Here is a 17,634-nt window from a genome sequence, read left to right on the forward strand (position 1 = left end):
GTGCTCATTTTGGACACCTTGTAAGGTGCAACAGGAGTGCATGTCTGAAGGGGGCTAAAGCAGCCATTTGTCAACCCCACACTACAGCCGTCATTAATCTGATTTATTTTCTTAATAAATGCAACATTCGGGGGGGGGGGGACAGAAAAAAAAACAGTTAAAATACACCCGGTCCTGGAGAAACGGTGTCAATATTTACATAGTTATAAACCTGTTTTTACTAAAGATGTTCTCACTTGGGAATAATCAGTCTTTGTCTTGATCATTTAGATTTTCTTGTGGCCTTTTCAGTTCTCAGACAAACGTTCCAAGCACAGAAATAAAATCTGCCATCTTTAAGTTTCTACATAAAACCATTCTTGCAGTGAGTTTAAAAGTGCGACTGTGATGCCTCCTTCCTTGCTTGCCTCTCTTTCACCTACTTTTGCCCGCCTTGCCTGTCCTCTTGACCCGCCTGCGGCTCGGTGCGGCGCGGCCTGGCTTGGCTGTGGTGAAGGTGATGCACTGAGAGTCCAGGTAGTCCATGAGCTTGGCGGCCCCCAGGCGTATACCCGCTGCTTTGAGTTGCTCCTGAAGCTGAGACAGAACCAGAGGCTTATACTGGAGGATCTGACTGTACAGCTTTGAGTCGGACAAGATGAAGGAGCGCACGGCTTTGAGTCGATCCTGGAGCCGGGACGCTGCTTGAGAGGCAGAAATCCCGCCATCGCTGTCGGAGTCGCCGTCGGACGAGATGCATAATTCTGGATTGGACCTGATGAGAAGGAAGCGGTTAATTTTATAGACTCTACTAAGTGTCTGATTTTTAAAATGAGTGTCAGGTATCTAACTTGTATATCTGAGGGTCAAACGTGCACACACTAAGCAACAGCTGGAACTGGAAAGCTACTTCAATGGTTCCAAAATGTCTCCAATCAGCCACATGTCAGTAGTTGTGTGGTCGTGTGACCCCAGCCAGGCGTGTAAGGGGTCATGTTGGCACCAAATGATCAATCACAAAACATGAATGAAATCAAGTTTTAACCTCCCAAATATGAGGAATTGTACCTGTAAAATGGGCTAAAAGCAACTCCTGATATTGGCTAAATTATCTGATCCAGAAACTCAGTTGATGGATGTGTGCAGATTGTTTTCTCTGTCCTGCATTACTGGAGCTGCTGCTGTTCTTTCTGTGCAACACTGTAATTGTGTTAAAAGAAGCCAAAGGTCCCTGAATACTATTGCCCTGCTAATCCAACCACCAAGCGTCACTACAGTAATCCCATTTTCCAGGAGAACTGAGCGGGTGAGTAGTGGTGCTTTTCTACACACCGATCTGTTACCTGTTACAAAAACAGCATTCAGGCAAGTTACCTTAAATTCTAGTTCATATCATAGAATATCTGTGTGTGAATTTGAATTAATGCTTCATAGTATATAAAAGCAATTTACAGTAGCGTTCAACACATTTGCTGATAAAGTTTATATCACATCAGCATCATTTTGAACTTTTCCCCCATTCTGTGCATTTTAAGCTCTTTCTCTCAGGAGCACTAACATCACAAGTCTTTGACTCATCGTTATATGGCTGTTATCTCCACTCTGTTAATGTAATTTTAGATAGTGGACATAATTAGATGAAGTATTTTAAATCACAAAATGGCATTTTTATACATTTCAAATTTCCCCCAAAGAATCTCATTCATAAAGGTTGTTTATCTTGACTTTATAGCTGTGCACTCACTACTGACTAAATTCATTGTTGTTTTCCCAGGTAGGAACAAAAAACAACATTCTAGAGCTTAATTAATAAAAACACTAAAAATGTAAGCACCCTCTGTATAGCTGTGGGTTGTGATGTACACAGGTGAACACTTTGGTGTCATTCTGAGGCAACAGCACAGCAAATTACACACAATGACCATAGCAGGTTACAAACTGGTGCTATTCAGCTGTGAAGGAGGGCAATGGTGTCTAACATCCTCCTCTTCACAATCCTCATGCATTGTGTCGACTCTTGATGGACTTCACATCTTTAAACTAAGACATTATCTTCTGAATGTTCACGACTGCCAAGAGATGACTTGGTGTGAACCTTTGATGTCATTTGATTTGTTACCAACACTAGTACAGGTGCACACAGGCGAGCAACTCTGAATCCATCAGAAACATGGCTCCTGGAGAACACAGGCCACTGACTGAGTCTATAGTCAAGCGCTCTGTTATGTAACACCTAAGATGATCTACACGCTGCGGAGTACCTTTCCGATTCTTCACTGGCTCCAGCTGAGGAGGTGTTGGAGCCCTGTGAGTTGGACAGAGGCTCTGCCACCTCATCACCGTTGTGCTTCACAGGGCACACATCAGCAGGTGCTCGGGGTTCTTTAAACTTCACAGTCTGGGCGCAGGACACTGGCCTGCTGGCAGGGGGCTTCATCTGAGCTGTGGCTCCTGAGACTGAGGCCTCATCCTCAGAGTCTGAGCTGACCAGCTGGTGTGTGTATTGGTGGATCTCCTTCAGTTTTAGGATCATCTGGCGCTTCGGTAAAGGCCGAACGCCAAACCTGCACAGAGGCGAAAGTTAAAGGCATTTGCGAGGCACAGACGGACTAACAGATGGACAGAAGGAAAACAGCCTGACAGCGAGCAGAGCCAGACAGACTGCGTTGACAGTGACACCAGGGGAGCTAATCGGATAGATACCTCACTTAATCGCTGTGATTAGTTAGAAAAAAAAAACTTGGCCTTGTATCTAATCTTTAACGAGAGGATGAGAGTGAACCAACTGACCTGTTGAGCTTGTTCTTGAGCTCCGGCGTGTCCATGTCAGAGTAGTGGGGCATGGGAGTGATGGGCACCAAGGTGCGCTGCCTTTTGCTGTGAGACGACACTGATGAAACACAAGAAGAAGACACTGTTTAGGCATAAAGTCTAATTTCTACACTAGAAGTTCATAAATAGAAGACAAGTGCGTGCAGTCCTTTAAAAAATCCCAACTAATTATTTATTCAACAGAAATTAAGCAACATATCTGTAATAGCCCGCAATCATATCTTAAGTTATACTAATTGTAAAGCATTTAAATGAATTGGTGATATTAAACAATATAGATAAAATGAACCTGATAAAGCAATAAGCCCCCAAACAACACATTATTCCTTGTTTTCCACTTGAATTTAATCAATACTTCAAACTTTTACCAGTCAATTTGGTTTTAACCTTGAAATGAGGCTCAGATATAACATTCTTTCACAATTAACAAGTTCGTGCTTATTAAAGTTAACGAGCACAACATTAATTAATGTTGCAGAGTCTCGACTTTAAAATATAAAGTGCCTTGAGATGCCTATTTTTTTTTTTTGGTGCTTTTTAAATAAAAACAAACTGAATTAATTGTGGAGGCTGTTTGAGAACTTGTGGTCAATAATAATAATTATCTGTCTTTTTGTGGTTTGTATATAGCACTACTTTGTCTATATTTCTCTTGGTTTTTATAGTATGTGTAGCCCTGTGCAGGCTTGTCATCCCAACCACAAGGTACAGCATGTACAACCCTGTGAATACAGACAATAACTTTCTACTTCAGGCACAGGTTGTCTGGTAGAGTGAAGAATCTGATTAGATTTTGAAGCAACTCTAGTATAAATTATGTATTAGAGGAGGATATTTAATAAAAATTAAGACCTGTTGATACATATTGGGATGGTTTTTATAATTTAGGCTAAAACAAATATTATTTAGTAATATGCAGTTTATATTTATGCTGGCAAATTACACAATAGAAATACTTACCTGGGGTCTTATGATAGGTTGAGGGGTTCACCCTCTTAGAGAGAGGAAGGTGTTCCTCCTCCTCTTCTTCTTCTTCCCAGCTGTCCCATATTTTGGAGTCCAGGAGGCCGTTGTCAATCTCTGGTGTGGTCAGCAATTTGGCTTTAGGTGGGGACGTGGTGATGGAGGGACCTGCGTGCACCTGAGAGCTGTGACATTTAGGTGTGGAAGGGGTAGTCACGCCACCACAGCGGTTTAAAGACTCGCTGCTGTGTCTGGACGATTCAGGTCGACTGGTGGGAGAGGTTAACGACTGGGCTGTTTCTCGCTGCCCGCTGTCCTCCAGCCTCAGACTGAAGCATCCTGGATCAGCGTCTACACACACATCGAGTCCCCATGAATCATTGAACGCTATGGGAGGCTCATCCATGGCCATGAAAATCTGCTGAAAACTAGATTCTTCAACATCTGCCTCTATTTTTATTTCTCCCTCCTGTCCTTCATTGAACATTTCTTCAGTATGATCGGAATCTGTCTCTCTTCCTTCCTTCTCATTCCTTAACCTCTTTTCATAAATGCTGGAATTAAGAGAACGTCGACTCTGACTAGAGGACACGGTGAGCTTTGGTGAACTTTCAAAACTATGAGAAGACGAAGCGCGTGGGCCTGAAGGGTCAGACAAAGGGGAGAGGTGAAAGCTCCCCAGGTCTGTTTTCTCTGGGCTATCTGATGGTGCTCTCTCCCTTTTCTGACCCATTGAGTTCTGCTTACTGGGATGAGTGTGAAGCAGGGAGGAAGCAAGACGCATAGGGGAATGGTGGAGCTCCGTTTGTAAGGGAGTACTGCTGTAAGGTTGGGGCTGGCGCTGAAGAGGAATATCACGCTTTGAAGAAGCTTGGAGAGAATCAAGGTGAGTCGAGCTTGAGAGATTTGACAGTTTAGGCTGAGGCAGGGGAACTTTGAATCGCTCTCCATCGTTCCTTGAATCATCACTATTCTCTCTTTTTGGAGAAAAGCTGAAGTTCCTTTCTATCTTCAACCTGGAGACACTACCCTTCATTTGGTCAGTGTCGGCAGAATCCTTGGTTTCACTGTTGGAGGGGTGAAGGGTGCTCTTAAGAGTAGGAGAAGAAAAAACAGAGGGTGATGATGGGGATGTTTGACTTCTCCGAAACAGCTGCGTCCTGCACATGCTGCTTCTGGTCTGAGTGGAGCTGCTCCTGGTGCCGCTGCCAGGACGGACAGGTGTGGACGGGATCAGCCAGGAAACTTCTGGAGAACAGTCTAATTGATCACCAGCACTGTGCCCCAAACTACTGGCCTCTTTATTCAAAGCTGGTTCATTGGGTGCTGAGTTGTGCCTGGATTTGATTTCTGTATAACCGGGAGAACGTGGTAAGGGGCTACGGGAACTAAGAACAGCAACATCCCCCTCAAGCTCCTCACTGGAGTCTGACAAAACTATGAGCTCAGGTTCGTCTTTTTTCTGGGCTGAATCAGGAGAATGAGGGGTGCAAATACTAGAACGACCTTGGCTTTCTCGCTTCATGTCTTCCAATAGATCTTTCTTGGGCATTTTCAATTCAACTGGATTTTTTCCTTTGTCTCCACTGCCACCCATGTCACCTACTTGTCCAGGGGACACACCTGGAACTGGCAAGTTGGATGTCCCTGGTGGAGGACTGATGGAAGGATCACTAACTACACTTGCTGAAGACTGAAGCAAAGCTCTCCCTGAAAATTCATATGATGGTTTACAAGGGGACTGCTGAGAAAGGTGCACCTTTGGCAGACCAGAGGTAGAAGCTAAGGAGGAAGGCTCTGCTTCCTCGTACACCCCCCACGAATCTGAAAAGAGACGGCTGTAGCTGCGATCCAGGCTGGGGTCGGGCTCACGTTGAAAGTCAGGTTGCAGCTTTTTGTCACTTAAGCTTTTTTTAGTTTCTCCATCTTCTTCCTCATCTAGCGCCTCCTCCTCCTCCTCCTCCTCCTTCTCCTCCTCCCTCTTTCTCTGCGTGGACGCAAACTCATAGATCTCCTCCAACTCTTCCTCATTCACTTTCTCTTCGTGAATCTCTCTATCGCCTGACGTGACCTCATCAGCTTGATGATCCACTTCCAGGCCTTCATCTCTTCCTCTGTCTGAATCTTCCCCGTCGTCACCGTCAGCATCATCTTCGTTCCACATGGAGCGGAGGAGCTCGATGAAGGCCTGGTCTGTTTCCTCCTCCTGGGTTAAGTAGTTGCCCTCGTCTCTCAGAGTCTCCTCTTGCCTAAGATGACAAAGCTGTTGTAGCTCCTGCAAGTCAAACCTGAAACAGGAAAGAGAAACGAAAGGAAGAAGCTTTCACAACAGCGTCAAATTTTAAGAGTTCTTACATGAAATTCAGAAAACATCAAAAAGAATAATACTTTTTAAGTATTGTTTTTTATATGATTTTAATGTTTTATTTAAAAAAATGGAAACTCTTAACAGAAGTTCTTTTCACACATGCATTAGAGCCCTGAACCTTTCTCAGCTTATCTAAAGCAGCTGTATGAGAGAAGTCAATTATCTGACTCAGTCACATCACAGTCAAACCTGCCAGCTTCCAACACGCTCTCTCACATGTACGCCGTCTCCTCGTGTGTCCTACATGTGAGAAAGAACAACTGCGAACCACATCCTGACTGCATTCTCCAGATGTTTCCCATGTGTATATGTTTACAAACATCTGGGCTTCTAATTTAAGTGCAATTATGAGAACCAGCTCTGTTTAATAAAGAACAAAGCTAGACAACAAACAAGATCCTGGTTTATAGGATGAAATATCGACTGTTTAAGGCATTTGAGCTTTTTGGTGGGAGCAGACATCCACTCTAGTTTTAGGTTTTGCCATTAAAACTTCCCTCTTTAATAAGGCATACTGTAATTGCTGGTTCAGGTGACCCTGAACCGCCCCATCGTTGTGACACTATTGCCCCGGGCTACTAGGGGAACTCCGAGCGGCATTCTTTTTTTTGTTTTGTTTCTCTCTCATTTTCAGTCTGCATGTATTTATGCCACTGCTGCACGCATAAACTTTTGCTTTGTATTTTGTGCTTTGGACTTTACATCCTCCATCTCCTAGTACCTTCGTGCCAGCTCCAGCACATGAGGCTGCAGCGATGCCGGTAAGGAGAAGTGGGCTGTGTAGAGATACTGTAGAAGAGCAAACACTGCTTGGGCCGGGACGTCGCTGATCAACACCCTCTGAGCAGGAGGCACGCCTTCCTCCTGAACCCCAAAACCACTTTCATGCATCTGTGACGTGAGCAGAAGAGCAAATCGACTCTGAAAAAGCTGAATTAATTCATAAGAAACTAAAGAAACAACTTTAACCAAAACAAAATTCCCAATTTGTTTTTAAAGCATTGAAATAAAATCACATTCACACGGCTTATTCTTTCAAGCAAAATGAAATCTCAACCTGGAGCATCGCACACCACAGTATGCATCAGTGTAGACCTTTAATTACCGCTTACAATCATACTATTATTATTTATACTACTTGCTTCAATTTTTACACTAATTAGATTATATTTCATACTTGCAAAACATGACAGAACAATATGCATAATAATGCGTCCCTGGTGTTGCACATCAGCAGAGCTTTGATGTGCAACACAGTAATAACTGATTTACCATTTCTGCCAGCAGGGGGCAGCGAGCATACACCATGAAGGAATGTGCAAAGAAGACTTCTCCACTGTCCACCTGGAGCTGGACATCACTGAGCTGAGGGTTGTTCACCATGCTGCTCAGGTCTGACGCCAATGTGGACAGCGCTACCTACAGGGGGAAAACCATCACAATACAATGACGTAAGTTAACATGTTATTTAGGTCCTGATATTTATTTTATTATAATTATTGCTTTAAAAGAACACGATGAATTAAGGTGATTTAAAAACTGTGTCATCACAAAGTTAGCCTGCAGCATGCAGAATGGTTTGCATACAACATTGCTTCTGTTCATTAAGGTTTGTGGGAATTAGTTGGCAAGTTCCCGCCACAGCACTTAAATCAGGTTGAGATTTGAATTTTGGGCCAACTGCAACACCTTGACTCTTTTTTTTAGCAGATTTGCATCACTGTCCTGCTGCATGACCCAGTTTGAGCGAGAGAGGTGGGCTCAAATTTGACTCTATAAATACTTTGTTATTCAGATGAGTTTATGGTCAAATCAATGACTGCAAGGTGCCCAGGTCGTGTGGCTGCTCTTCACCAGCACAGCGGCTCGTACCAGCGTATGAGGTATCTTTATTGGACAACTTACTGACAAGTAGCCGTATGACTGTTCACTCAAATAAAATATCTGGAGGCGACTCTTTATATTTGGCAGCTTTTTACAACAAACCCTTGTTTATACTCCAGAACAAGAGGGCCAGATTACACTTGGCCTGACAACATCTAGGGACCTTACTACAGATCTAACTAAAAGAAAATAAAGCAGTCCTACAAAAATAGTACTTAAAAGATTTGGTTAGATGAAATTGATGAACATAATGGAAATGTTAAGAAACATCTTACTGATAGGTGGCTGTCTCCAACTTTTTCCCTTGGTTGCTCAGCTGCTGTCATCGCTTGGTTATGTCTTTCCTCAGCATGCGTGTGGGCCCTTTCTGGCAGGAAGCCACTGGCACAGAGGTCAGCCTGCTCCTCTGATTCCTCCTGGATGAAGCCGCTCTCGCTGGCGTTGTCTGCAAAAAAAGGTTAAATAGTTTAGCCTCATGTTTAGCACGATGTTAAAATGTTTATAAAATGTTTATAAAACTTATATAACCAACACCCACAGTTTTAGTTTTTCTTCAACATACACAGCAAGAACAGAAGACAGTGAACAAAGGTGTGTATGTGATGTGTTCACCATATTTTAGGCGCTTTGCCTTTTATTTAAATGTTCAAATTAAACTCTACAGGTAATAACATCATAATTTTATATCATATAAAATATCAAACTGTCAGTTAACTTATTGGTACAATTTTCACATTAGGTAAGGCTTTAATGCTGCTCCACTTTAAATAAAAAAATGTTTTAGGACATAATTTCTGTCCGCGTGTTTTACCTTTGGCTGTGTATCCATACTGTGTGAGTGTCATGCCTTCGTCAGCCAGGTCCATCAGGTCTTGAAGAACCTGACTGCTCACTGAGAGCTGCCCTGTACCGGGCGTGGAGGGAGCCGGGGAGCAGGAAGCCGTCTTGGCAGAGGATGGTAGGATGGAGGTCCTGAACCCAGTGGTGGGAGTTCCTTTGGCCACAGGTTGAACACAAGACTCGGGCTTGTCGCTGGAGCCTTCTGAGGCTGCATCAGTCTAGAAGTGGAGGAGTTTTTGGTCAGATATTGTAAGACATGCAAGATCACACTCTTCTCAGTATGAAGATCCACTGGGACCCATTAGTGATTCCAAAACACAACATTTTTCTCTCAACAGTTTTATCTGTGCTTAAAGTTGCATCTGATTAAAACAAATGATCAAAAGAGGTGCTTCCATTCAATCGAATTGATTAAATCCTCCATTTAGTTGAAAACTGACGCAATAACACAATAAAAAATAAACATGTCTTTGGTCTCACTCACCATTGCTGATACCCAGGGTGAGAAGAACTCCCTGAGCTCCGGAACATAGAAATCAGACAGACAGCTGGAGTCTCCGTCAAGCAGTCGGCTTTTCTCCCAGAGGGGGGCAGCACCGCTCCAGCTATGCAGAGTGCTGGGGCTGCGAGGTGGGGTTGGGGGACAGTCTGGAGGGCTGCGCAGGAGAAGAGCAGAAACACGTTCCTGCAACCTCCTCAGTGCCCCCTCAGCATCCTGAATGAGAAGTAATGGAGCAGGGCGAGGGACGACTCCTTTTTTTCTCTTTCCACGCCCTTTACCTGCACGAGGGGAGCAGAGGATTTAGGTGCTGCCGATATTTGAAAATTTCCTCATTAAATTTGAGTAAAAAACAACTTAATGTAACCTTTTAGTTATTAAATATCTAATAGACAGTCACATATACACTGCTGCAGGGCTTTAAAACAGCAACAGGTATGCAAACCCACAATCTACCAACTGTACTGTTAAATATTTGTTACTCATTGACAAAACAAGACGAAAACCTTCCTTGTTAAACCTTTTCTTTGCTCACGTTTGCTCTTGAGCTGTTACTGGTATTTATTCTGACTTGGTTTGATAACTGAGAAATGACCGGTCCTGATCAGCTATCATTATTAGAGACAAAGCTAAACCAAGATCAAAGGCAGGGTATCCTGGCTGCAGGGTGTGTTGATAATTAAATATTAAACTAAAGCTCAAATGTCAAATTAATAAACCACACCTAAGTTTCTGACTTTGAAAACTGAGTTGGGAATTCAGTAAATGTAAATGTGTTTTATCTCTTCTGTACTTTGGGCTTTTCCTCCTGTGACCTTGCTTAATGCAGGCATTTCTGTCTCTGGAGCTGCACGTTTCTGAGGTGTGACAGAATAAGAAGCTGGAACAAGAAATTGTTGTAGGAGAAGATTTGAATTTGGTACTCGAGTTTTATCTATCTTTATTTATCTTCTCCCCTCTCCCTGCTTTTTGAAAAACACAGATACCTGCGTCTGGCCTCCACTTCAGATCTTGAGTCACTGACGTGTGAGAAGTGCCAGTCTTTGTGTGATACTGCCTCTCTTCCTCTTTCTTTTGTTCCAGCAGGGAGGAGGACAGAGCCAGAGCCACCATGGTCTCTTCATCCAGGGCTTCAGGCTTTTTCTTGGGCTTCTTCCGTGCCTGCAGGCCTGGCTTGGTTGGGCCTTTCCTTTTGGTGCCCACAGCTTGAATGCTGAAGAAGAAAATGGCTAGAGTTAGATGTCATCTATCTTTTAGTTATGCAACAAAGTTATCGTCTGACTTACAGTAAATTAGCAGTGGCAGCACTCTGGGTTTCCTCAGCTTGTCTCTGCAGAGCCTGTATCAGCACAGCCGGTGAGACGTCCATATCTGAAGAACAGCGCTTCAAGTGGACCGAGCGGCTCTTCTGAGACTTGAACTTCTTACCACAGATGGGACAATCAGGAACACCAGAAGGTGGTAGAGGAGGAGGTGCAGGAGCCGCAGGGCCACTCTTTTCACTCTCATCCAAACACCTGTACAGAGAGATTTTTGACAAAAATGAAAAAATATATATATTCTGATTATTCAGAGAGACACTTTAGGTAAGAGTTCATGTATCTGCAAAGAAATCAAACATTTTGTAAAACACAGAAACTGAGGATGATTTTTTTTATTTGTGGAAAACTCTTATAACCCCAGGATTTCATTATTTTAATCAGATGTTTGTCATTATACTTTATGAAGTTATGACCTGAAAATTAGAAAAGGTATTGTTTTATTTTCCAACAAATCATTTAAATGCAACTTGGTGCACTCAATGAGTGGAATCCTTGAACTCCACATGGAGGCTACTTGTCCAATAAACACTCTCTTACAGTGCTGTAACAGTGAAGACAAACTTTTTAATGTCATTTAGCCTCCCTGTGTGTCCACTAGTATGTAAAGCTATCATCTAAAATGCAATCAAAATCCTCAGACCTGTTAAGATGCTGTGTGCGACCCTCTGCTGTCATGTGTGTTAAGTCTCTGTGGCAAATCTGACAGAAGAAAAGCCCTCCATCCTCCAAGTCCACAATCTGGGCCTGCGCTGCCTCTCTGTCCAGCTCCTGCTGCAGCTGCAGAGCAAGAGCCTCATCGTTGTCTTGAGGCTCTGGAGGAAGAGCAGAGCTGAAGGTATCTGGAGTATCTGCGAACAGCCCGGAGACAGAGAAATATACGGGTTAAAGTGAGGGATAGCAAGAATAACACAGCAACATTTCAGAAAACAGGATTTCAAAATAAGGAAAAGGTATGGGCCACATTTCCTATTTTTCAACGATAGACCCCAGTCCCTGGGTAACAGGTTGTTAGTAGTTTGTCAGCAGTCTACAGTTTATGAAGGTAAATTCTATATGGCCTATACTGAAATATAATGACGGAAATTTAAAGTGTAAAATTTGGGAAAAAATATGTCTCAGATCAATACAGACACAGAAAAACCCTACATAAAATATTACAGTGTTTATAAGGTCTACCTTTGTCTTCATAATGTTGCTGCTTTTGCCATGTTTAGACTGTCAGGCAGATTAATACTATCCTTGTGTCACAAATCACCCCTGACACTCACCATCAAACACTCCATCCTGTCAACACTGTCTTCTTCAGCTCTTTTGTGCACTGCTCATTGCTTTTAATGGTTGAACTCGGGTATTTAAACTCATTCACCATTACTACCTCTACTGTTCAAGGTGTAGCCCGTCTCTCACCCTATAACAGCTGGAAACAGCTTCAACCCTATAAACCTGAACTGGATAAGCATAAGAAAGAAGGTGTATGTTTATTATAGTTAAGTAAACTAAACTAAACTGAACTAAAAGCTAAAACTTGGTATGCAAAAAAACTTTTAATTATGTAATATAAAAATAAAATCTAAACTAAGTAAAATAAAATAAGAATGTAAAGCAAATGTCTTCAGATTTTGTCAGTTTGATCAAATTTGTTATTGCAGCCAGTTTGATCAGACTCTTGTGCATCTGTTAATCCAGAGAGCAGAGATTTATATTTTTATATTGTTGTATTTCCCTACTGTGCAGTTCTGAGCCTGGCAATTCTTGCCCCTGACAAATACCACCCATTAGATAACAAAGGAAAACTGAATATAATAAAAACCAAAGCTAAACATTTTAACTATAAAAACTAACCCACTCTAAACTGCCTGAACCTAAATTGAACACAAACACAACACAAAGAAAACTAATGAAAAAACAAAAACTGAGCAGGAAAAGAGAGCACATCAAAGTAAGGGATGCAGTAGACTGGAGAGGATTCTGTCATCTCACCCTGATTTTTTTGCTGTGTAAAAGGAGTAGAGTTGTTCTCGTGGTTTGCTGGTTGGATGTGAGTTTTATGCACCATCTTCTGTGGACTATCTCTCTTGAACTGCTTCATCCTCAGGAGCACTTTGTCTTTCGCTCTTAGGCCGCTTTGAGGACTTGGCCCTGCTTCCTTTAAAGGCTCAGCTGATGGCCAAGCATCCCCTGACTGATGTCCAGCCTCTCCATTGACCACACGCGTTTCTCCTCCACCATCATCGCCAGCACCAGCAGCAGAAGCAGGCTGCGTCCAAGATAGCCTTTTGATAGAGTTAAGAGCTTTTTTGTTATTTCTCCTTCTCTTATCCTCTTCGCTTGCTTGACTGGAGGTCTGCTTATCTGCTTTCCTCGCCTGTCTGGCTTCACCTGGTTTCTTGCGGACTCGTCTTAGATGCTTCGAGCTGAAATCTTCAAAATCCTGGTCCGAGTCATCCATTATACTGTATTTTTCTTCGCAATAAGAGGCTTTTACGATCACCCTGCAAAAAGACAACTAGTTTAAGCTGGATCCACTGATGTGAAACGATGGAGGGAAAAGGTTTAATTTGCATGTAAGTAAATTTTGCGCGGGTAATTCTGTATTCAAATAAAAACAGCGATGCTATAATTACATGCACACTGAGACAAATGGAAATAGTTATATGTGGCACAGATGTTTGACAAATCATGCCACAAAAGGTATGGAGTGAAAACAACAGCTAGCTACTTATGCTAGCACCTCTATACTTACCCATATTTGATGAATTAACTGTTTAATTTTCTGCCTCATTGTTTACAGAGGCCGCCGAAGAGTTTATTTTCATTCATTTAAAACCATATGTAATTCTATAGAGTTTTTTATTAACTAAAAAGCGTAGAAGACAGCAAACAACACTTGTTTTCATTTCAAAGCTACGCCCCAAACCGCTTCATTTAAAACTTCCGGTCATGTGACGGTGAATGCAACGAATAACTGGCTGCTGTCGAGGTCATGTGACTAAAGCGAGTGACTGGACGGAATCCGTAAATAACAGTTTAATGTAATCATTTATAAACGCTTTATTAAAGATTTCCAACACTTTATTATTTTAAACTAAATAATGATTTTTTAAAAACCAGTTTAAGACCCAGGCTTGATCAACATGTTCCTTAAAGCAATCACACTGCAGCAACTCAATGAATTTACACATGTCAACATGGTCAAGATGACCTGAAGCTCAAACCATACCACCACAATGGGAAAGAAAGGTGATTTTAAGTGACTTGGCATGCGACATGATTGTTAGCGCCAGACGGAATGGTCTGAGTATGTAGAAACTGCTGAGATTTTCCAAAACAACCATCTCTATGGTTTGTAGAGAATGGGCCGAGAAAGAGAAAATATACAGTTAGTGGTAGTTCTCTGGAACTTGTTGATGTCAGCGGAGGATGGCCAGACTGTTCCAGCTGATAGGAAGGCAACAATGACTCAAACAGCTGTTGCAACCGAGGGAAGTGGATCTCTGCACGCATGACACCTTGAAGCAGATTAGCTAATGGAGAAGTTCACAAAGCCTACCTGAGCACTGTTGCTGATCATGTCCATCACTTTATGACCACAGTGTAAAGATTTTATCCATATCGGATGGATAAGTTCTTTGTACTCAAATAGCCTCCACAGTCACCAGAGTTTGGGGATGTGGTGGAACAAGAAATTCACATCGTGGATGTGCAACCGATAAATCTGCGGCTACTGTGCGATGCCGTCATCAAAATATGGACCTAAATCTCGAAGGAATCTTTGCAGCACCTCACTGAATCTCTGCTGTGAAGAATTAAGGTAGTTCTGAATGCACAGGGGTCAAAACAGGTACTAGCAAGGTATGACTTATATAGCGACTGGTGAGTGGATAGGCTTTGATGAATACTGTTAGAATGTGAAGGCATGTAGGAAGCAAGAAAATTCAGATACATCGTATAAATCTGCAGAGGTAAATCTACAGTAAGATTTACTATACACAGAGGAGTTTATAGTTTACTTCTTTGTGTCTAAGTGTACTTCTGTGCCTGTAGTTTACACAGAGGGACAGACACCGACTCAGACATCAGACTTTTTAAAGAAAAAGACTCCAGTAATACACACTTAAAAGATCTTTCCAAACCTCATGACTTGAATTTGAGACAGAGACTAAATGATGTTACCTGACTGAAAATTTCATTACACTTTCACTTCTTAATGCAATTTATATATTTTGTAAATGAACATTCAGATTCTAACTGGCTGCTATATGAGTGTGACTTCACCAACTGGGCATCACAGCATATTTCCCACAGCCATTTAAGTGGCAGAGACTCAGTGCAAGACTTTTGCAACCAGAATGATCTCCAGAAGATCAGAAACATTTGTATGGAGTGCCAAACAAGCTGTCTTTTAAGAGAAAGAACCAGAACTCATATTTGTGCAGCTGTGTGGATGTGATTATGCTGCACCGGCAGACACACAGACAACTGCTAAATCATTACCTGCTCTGATGAGTCTTGATGCTGCCACATTCAGATTGTAAGGTCACATCTGGGACTGAAAAATTAACCTAAACACGAAGTGCCAAAAATTGTAGTTCCTCCACCAGCCACAAGGCCATCTACACTGCAATCGTGAGTCAGTTCCCCTTATATCAAAATCGCACCCTACAGATTTCTACACTCTTTCATAAGGACTGTTTTTTTTTTTTTTAAATAACTTACTTTTTTAAAAAGTTTAACATCTAAAATTATGGGTGTAGCCACATACAGCTATATCCATTAAGTCTGACTCCTCCACTAATGATTACTTTGAGCCACTAAGCAGCACTATCCTTTTAGGGTATTAATTTGCACCCACCTGCAATCCATCATTCCACCACTTCTGTTTGCAAAGAACAAATAAGGTGGTAGCCAAAACACAAACAAATGGGTAAAATCAGTGTCTGGATTCCCCTTTTATGCATGTAGCCTTTGCTACATGCAGCATTGTAACAACTCTCGATGCTGATGGTGGTTGAATGGTGTGGTGGATGTCTTATTGGACTGCTTAGCACCAATCACCCATTATTTATATGGTACAGCCAACCTGAACTACTGTTGCTCGTTATGTCCATGTCTTTATGACCAGTATTTCCGTCTTCTAATGGCTATTTTAGCAGGTTAATGCACATTATAAAGCTCTTATAATTTGAGACTATTTTCTTCTAAATGACAATTACTTTAGTGCACTAAAATGTACTTAACAGGTTTCACAGACCATTGTGAATGTGCTGCACAATGCCGTCATGTAACAAATGTCTCCGAGGAATGTTTCCAGCAACTTGTTCAATCTAAAACACTAAAAAAATTAGCAAATGTGTACCTGACATAGTGGTTAAAATGAGTATTTTCTGTAATCGCACAGGTTCTCACTAGACTTTTTGTAGAGCCTAGCAGGTTACTTATTAATGCTTTGCACTTCGACTGAAAGAAGGGGGTCTTACATTCCTGCTAATAATAAAACCAAGTGCCAATTTTTGCTGACAATAGTCTGGCTTTGGTGGAAAATGCATGAATCCGGTTCTAGTTCAGGCACCAGATTCACATGGGTGGAAAAGAGGCATCGGTCACTATTTGTAAAGTGCTGCATCGATACATATCATTTTACTAAACACAACAATTCAACTCCATCTTTTTAAAAGCTCAGGATGAGGACTAAAGTTAAAATAAATGTTTTTTTAGGTGACATGAAAACCGAACAGTCGTTGCTGGTAATGTAACACCGGAAACAAATGAATACACACCAACAGGAGGAAGTGGTGCCTCATTATTTAGTCAACAGAGTACTGGAGTTCTTCTGTTGCACACAGTTTATTTAACAATATGGTATATAAGTAAGAAATGAGTCTTTTACCAGTTTATACAGTGATTTCATTTGCTCTTCCTTATATCTATAGTATTTTGCTTAACTTGATTTACAATAGGAGAAAAAGTAAATCCCCCTAATTCAAGTTTTTTTTTGTGAGAGGAATGAGGGTTGATGACATTTAGTTCTCCTCCAGGTGAATCTCAAATGTGCCCTTCATCCCCTGATAGCACACAACTTAGTGTAAAATTTGGAGAACTGGGCAGCATCAGAGACATTGCCTACAAACAACCACTGCTCATTCCACCTCAGCTTAGGGGGCTGGTCTCTTTCTCACAATCTCTTTACACTTTACAACATTTGTATGACAAAAAGTATGACAAATTCTTTTTAATGTCAAAGCAACAACTTTCTACACCTGCAAGACGTTTCCAAATTCCAGGCCACTGAGTTGTAGGCTGCAGTCCTTATTGGTGAACCAATCAGCTGTATATCTCTTAAGCCGCGTGTCCACCCAAAAGTACCCGGAAGTCGTAGTCACAGAAATTTTTGTTTCCAAGGAAATAAAAAATGTTTAAAAGGCCCGTGAAAATTAAGCAAAAGAAAAAAATTGGGAAAAAAATCCGCTGACATAATAAAAAGAGACGGCTGCTTTTACACCCTGGAGTTGGTGGTAAAGACGGGTACTCCAATCAGAAATGTTCAGCGCTTCAAAACCACCCAAAGCAGGGACCTTTTTGGTGGGGGGTTAAATAATTACCCCAAACGTAACTGAAAGTATGGTCCCTAGTCCCTGGTAAAAAGTTCCTGTGGTGGAAACGCGGCTTTAGTGACGGTGAGGGTTTGTGTCAGTGTCTTCATGTGCTCCTGCATACATGCCTGTTTACACAAACTGCTGCAGGCCATTTCCTACTTTAATACAAATGAGTGCTCTTCATACACACAAAAAGAATGGGAGCGGTCATTGTCCCTGAACGCATCTTCTTGCAGTAATAGTACAACACTAGATTACAATTGCCAGGAATGACAGCTTGTGAAGATAACAAAAACCTGGCCCAATTCAGAGACAAAATATTTTACAGTTTCCAAAAAAAGAAAAAAAAAAAAA

The 17,634-nt window shown here is 41.8% G+C and overlaps 1 protein-coding gene across 1 annotated transcript; it reads right to left on the bottom strand.

The window, feature by feature from the left end:
• Positions 1-46: 46 nt before the first annotated feature.
• slx4 (SLX4 structure-specific endonuclease subunit homolog (S. cerevisiae)) lies at positions 47-13,605 on the bottom strand. The gene is made up of 14 exons (XM_005743653.2): positions 13,431-13,605; positions 12,668-13,179; positions 11,328-11,535; positions 10,652-10,882; positions 10,352-10,578; positions 9,351-9,646; positions 8,838-9,084; positions 8,302-8,471; positions 7,415-7,561; positions 6,864-7,033; positions 3,772-6,062; positions 2,770-2,869; positions 2,241-2,543; positions 47-754 (listed from the first exon to the last, which is right to left on the bottom strand). Exons 2-14 carry the CDS (start codon positions 13,134-13,136, stop codon positions 415-417), a joined length of 5,199 nt encoding a protein of 1,732 aa, XP_005743710.1. The 5' UTR covers positions 13,137-13,179; positions 13,431-13,605; the 3' UTR covers positions 47-414.
• Positions 13,606-17,634: the final 4,029 nt, after the last annotated feature.

Source organism: Pundamilia nyererei, unplaced genomic scaffold (assembly GCF_000239375.1).
Source record: "Pundamilia nyererei isolate P.nyererei 1_Seehausen unplaced genomic scaffold, PunNye1.0 scaffold00134, whole genome shotgun sequence".
Lineage (NCBI taxonomy): Eukaryota > Metazoa > Chordata > Actinopteri > Cichliformes > Cichlidae > Pundamilia > Pundamilia nyererei.